The sequence below is a fragment of the Mus caroli genome, unplaced genomic scaffold, assembly GCF_978045245.1.
Source record: "Mus caroli unplaced genomic scaffold, Mus_caroli_1 scaffold_7, whole genome shotgun sequence".
Taxonomy (NCBI): domain Eukaryota; kingdom Metazoa; phylum Chordata; class Mammalia; order Rodentia; family Muridae; genus Mus; species Mus caroli.
In genome coordinates, this window is record NW_028227262.1 from 85,895,642 (window position 1) to 85,900,630 (window position 4,989).

General features: G+C 39.0%; 1 protein-coding gene across 1 annotated transcript; it reads left to right on the forward strand.

The window, feature by feature from the left end:
• Positions 1–863: 863 nt before the first annotated feature.
• On the forward strand, positions 864–2,421 carry LOC110296310 (heterogeneous nuclear ribonucleoprotein F-like). The gene is given in 3 exon segments (XM_021164955.3): positions 864–1,853; positions 1,855–2,214; positions 2,216–2,421. Coding segments are annotated over 3 exon segments (1,245 nt in total). The 5' UTR covers positions 864–1,115; the 3' UTR covers positions 2,363–2,421.
• The last annotated feature ends 2,568 nt before the right edge of the window (positions 2,422–4,989 follow it).

Below are 4,989 nucleotides of genomic sequence, written 5' to 3' on the forward strand. Positions count from 1 at the left end.
AGGAGGCACTCATTCACAGGTGAAGACTACAAACTTGTCCACACATTCTGGAAATTAATGTGGAGCATTCTAAATAAGTTGAATATAAATCTCTGTTATCTATATACATCACCCCTTAGCATATGCCCAAAGAGCTTGTTGTTCCACCCCACAAATATTTTCTCAATAATTCTTACTGCTGTTCTATTCAAAATACCTAGGAAAGTGAAATAATCTAATTGTTCTTCAACTGATTAATAGATAATAAAAATGTAGTAATATACATTATGAACTACTCAGCTACTTAGCAAAAAGAAAGCATAAACATTGCTGATAAATTGATCGAACTAAAAATGTTTAAATTAGTGAGTTATCCTAGACCCAAAAGTTCAAATGTCCCATGTTCTCTCTCATCTGAGGCTCCTAACTTCAAAGCTTCAGATGATAGTACACACCTGGTATAACTGTAGAAACCAGTAAAATAAAATGGGACCAGGTAAAGGGGCAGTAGAGAGGGGAGAAGCAGGTTATAAGTGATCGTATTGGGGACATTAGAAAGGGAGGCACTAAGTAGGGTGTGGGAGCGAGATGACTTCAGAAAAAGGAGGAAGAAGGGTACAATAACTGAGAAAGTCTGAAAAAGTCATAAACTCATTCAATTAACTGTCTTTAAAAAATGTTTAATACATGCAAATCTCTGTAGAGATATATGCACAACTTAAAAAAAATATTCTCATCTGTCCTGAAAATACTCCCGAAAGCATCAAAACCCCCAACGTTTAAGAGAAAATCCAGCTTCCTCCTCGTGGCGGCCCGGGAGCTAGGAGCACCAGTCTGCGCTGGTCGGGTCCCCTGGAGGTATCGTGTTAGCCTGTGGGGTGCAGAGTCCTTGCCTAGGTTGAGAACAAAAAGATGCACCTGGACTTTCCCCGGAGCCCTCTGCGTTTTTAAGGCGTCGGGTGGAGTTTGAGTTCATAAGCCGCGTTCCTTACTGAATATAGAAGTCACTTCTACCTTCCTCCCCTGGAAAACTTGCTATCTTACATAAAGTGTTTCCTAAAGAAGGCATCTGTGGTGGTTCTTTAAGCTACAAAAAATTGCCCAAGCTTGTGTGACATCAGCCCTGTCAAGTGTCCATGATGCTGGGCCCTGAGGGAGGTGAAGGCTATGTGGTCAAACTCCGTGGCCTACCCTGGTCCTGCTCAATTGAGGACGTACAAAACTTCCTCTCCGACTGCACAATTCATGATGGGGTCGCAGGTGTTCATTTCATTTATACTAGAGAAGGCAGGCAGAGTGGTGAGGCTTTTGTTGAACTTGAGTCAGAAGATGATGTAAAATTGGCTCTGAAAAAAGACAGGGAAAGCATGGGACACCGGTATATTGAGGTGTTCAAATCACACAGAACCGAGATGGATTGGGTGTTGAAGCACAGTGGTCCAAACAGCGCCGACAGTCCCAATGATGGCTTTGTGAGGCTTCGGGGACTCCCTTTTGGATGCACAAAGGAAGAAATCGTTCAGTTCTTCTCAGGGTTGGAAATTTTGCCAAACGGGATCACACTACCTGTGGACCCGGAAGGCAAGATTACAGGGGAGGCCTTCGTTCAGTTTGCCTCACAAGAGTTAGCTGAGAAAGCTTTAGGGAAGCACAAGGAGAGAATAGGGCACAGGTATATTGAAGTGTTTAAGAGCAGTCAGGAGGAAGTTAGATCATACTCAGTTCCACCTCTGAAGTTTATGTCTGTGCAAAGGCCTGGGCCTTATGACAGGCCTGGCACAGCCCAGAGGTACATTGGCATTGTGAAACAGGCAGGTCTGGATAGGATGAGTTCTGGTGCCTATAGTGCAGGCTATGGGGGCTATGAAGAATACCAGTGGCCTCAGTGATGGCTATGGCTTCACCACTGACCTGTTTGGGAGAGACCTCAGCTATTGTCTCTCAGGAACGTATGAACACAGATATGGAGACTGCAAGTTCACAGTGCAGATCACCACCAGCCACTGCGCCCACATGAGAGGGCTGCCCTACAAAGCAACAGAGAACGACATTTACAACTTCTCTCCACTCAACCCTATGAGAGTTCATATTGAGATTGGTCCTGATGGAAGAGTGACTGGAGAAGCTGATGTTGAGTTTGCTACTCATGAAGAAGCAGTGGCAGCTATGTCCAAGGACAGGGCCAACATGCAGCACAGATACATAGAACTCTTCCTGAATTCAACAACAGGGGCTTAGCAATGGGGCTTATAGCAGCCAGATGATACAGGGCATGGGTGTGTCAGCTGCCCAGGCAACTTACAGTGGCCTGGAGAGCCAGTCAGTGAGTGGCTGTTACAGGGCCAGCTACAGCAGTCAGAACAGCATGGGTGGATATGATTAGTATTGTAGGAACATTTGAGTTATTTCAATCAGAAAATTTCACAGGCAGCCAATAAGCAGTCAAGAACAGTTTATAACTCTAGAGGAAGCTGGGGGACCAACTTTGCACCATGAGTTTGTGCGGATTTCTGAGTTCGAGGCCAGCCTGGTCTACACAGTGAGTGCCAGGACAGCCAGGGCTACACAGAGAAACACTGTCTCGAAAAACCAAAAAAAAAAAAAAAAAAAAAAAAAAAAAAAAAAAAATTACCTCTTCAGTGTTTCTTATGCAAACTTTTCTTCTAGCATGTAATATTGAGTAAACTAAAACTATTTTCTTCTGCTTTTCTCAGTTAACATTTTTGGTAGTATACTTAAGAGTGATGTTATCTGAGTTAAGTAGTTTAAGTATGTTGAGCAGATCTTTAAGCACACCACAGTGAACACACTGGGGATATGTACTTTTCTGGAGAACTCAAAGGTGCTAGATCCCTGATGCAAAAGAGAAGCATTTCTCATGCTCATTCTAGTTGATATTTTCATTTAAAATCTTTAGGTTAAGTTTAAGCTTTTTAAAAGTTAGTTTTGAGAATTGAGACACAATACTAATTCTGTAGGAATTGGTGAGGCCTTGACTTAAAGCTTTCTTTGTACTGTGATTTCCTTTTGGGTGTATTTTGCTAAGTGAAACTTGTTAAATTTTTTGTTAACTAAATTTTTTCTTAAAATAAAGACTTTTTCACAAACAAAAAAGGGAGAGAGAGAAAATCCAACACTAGACATGGCACATCCTCTTTTAAGTTGCTGCCAGGTTTGACCCAGAGACTTTCTAAACATTATAGACTCTTCCGTTGGCCCATGGTTGCCCTCTTGAGATGGAAGGTAAGTTCCTGTTAGTGAAGACACCATGAACTTTAGACATGATCCTCAGAGGTTTCTGAGAAGGAAATAACACAATTTTCCCTTCCTGGAGACTAGCTGTCATGTAGCAAAAGACTCTATGCAAGTTTCCAAAGGAGAGAAGATGTAAACAGCCCTACCTAGCTGTCATGTATGAACTACAGCATTGACCAGCATGGCACAATAACCCTAGAAATATAGTAGTGACACTTATACTTTATTGGTAACCAAAAGAACTCAAATTGGATTTAAGATCCCCTTCAACAACAGAGACATCATACTTGGTACAGAAAACCAATCTAACCATCACTATATTAAACAAGCACATTTTATAAATATACACTAAATACTTGTCCCCATACTCAAATTTAAATGTAAACCTTATCTCTCATCAAGGAAATTTCTCTTTGCAGGAGATGGAGAACACTACAGAGAATTACAATGAATCAAAACACATAGTTGTAGAGCCCAGTCCTGATGGATACATCTGCAAAACAGCCCCTACACCGAAGGTCCTGGGAACCTGAGAAAGATAAGACAGAGAGGATTGGGGAGATTGCTCTGAGATTATGTCTCACAATAATGTTAGAAACAATATCTATAAATTCTTAGCAACTGTGTAATCATGAGATTAACATGAACAACTATAAACCAGTCATAATGAATGGACTGGGGTTTGGAGGACGAAAACCCAGGAGGCCTCAACATTATACAAAGAACTAGAAGAAAACAAGAAATGCTGAGAGAAGGAGAAATAATCTTCACTGGCAAAAAGGCATAAATTATTCAAGGCCAAATAGTTTACCAAAAAAAAGTATCATCATAGACTGAGCATGTTATATTTATGAATATACATACATACATACATACATACATACATGTCTGTGTACATATATGTATATGAATGTAAACATAATTAATGAGCCAGGCAGTGGTGGCATACGCCTTTAGTCCCAGCACTTGGGAGGCAGAGACAGGCAGATTTCTGAGTTCAAGGCCAGTCCGGTCGACAGAATGAGCCCCAGGACAGCCAGGACTGCACAGAGAAACACTGTCTCAAAAAAAAAAAAAATAATAATAATAATAAATGAAACAAGAAACCATGAATTTGAAGGAGAAAAGGTAATGTGTATGGAGAAGTTTGGAGGAAAATAGAGAAAGGTAAAATTAGGTAAGTATAGTATCTCAAAATGTGAAAGAAAGAAAATATTGGATTATGTTGTTATTGAAGTACTTACCTTATGATGATCATGGATTTAATACACAGTTTTTGTGATATACGTCTATGTGTATGTATGTGAAGATATGTGTTCATATACAGAACATACAGATACATAAATGCAAATGTACACTAATACATATTTATTTCATACATTTGTTTTCATTTTAAAATGTATTTTCAATTATATGTAATTTATTTTAGAGAAATGTTTTATAATACTTGACAATTGCCCAAATACTTTTCAAATATAATTTTCCTTAATGTATTTAAGGTTCTCCTTTCATATATATATATATATATATATATATATATATATATATATATATATATATTACCTGTAGTGATGATGTCACTTATACAAAGTACTTTTCTTTCATTTTCCACACTTAAGTAATTATGTCTGTTAGTAATCCTCAGAATTTGAATAGAAATACTGAAAATTCAATTTCTATTGGATTTTGCCATTAAATTTAATTCTTACTGATTTCGTTTGAGTTCAGACCCTCAGCATGTCAAGGTCTATATTT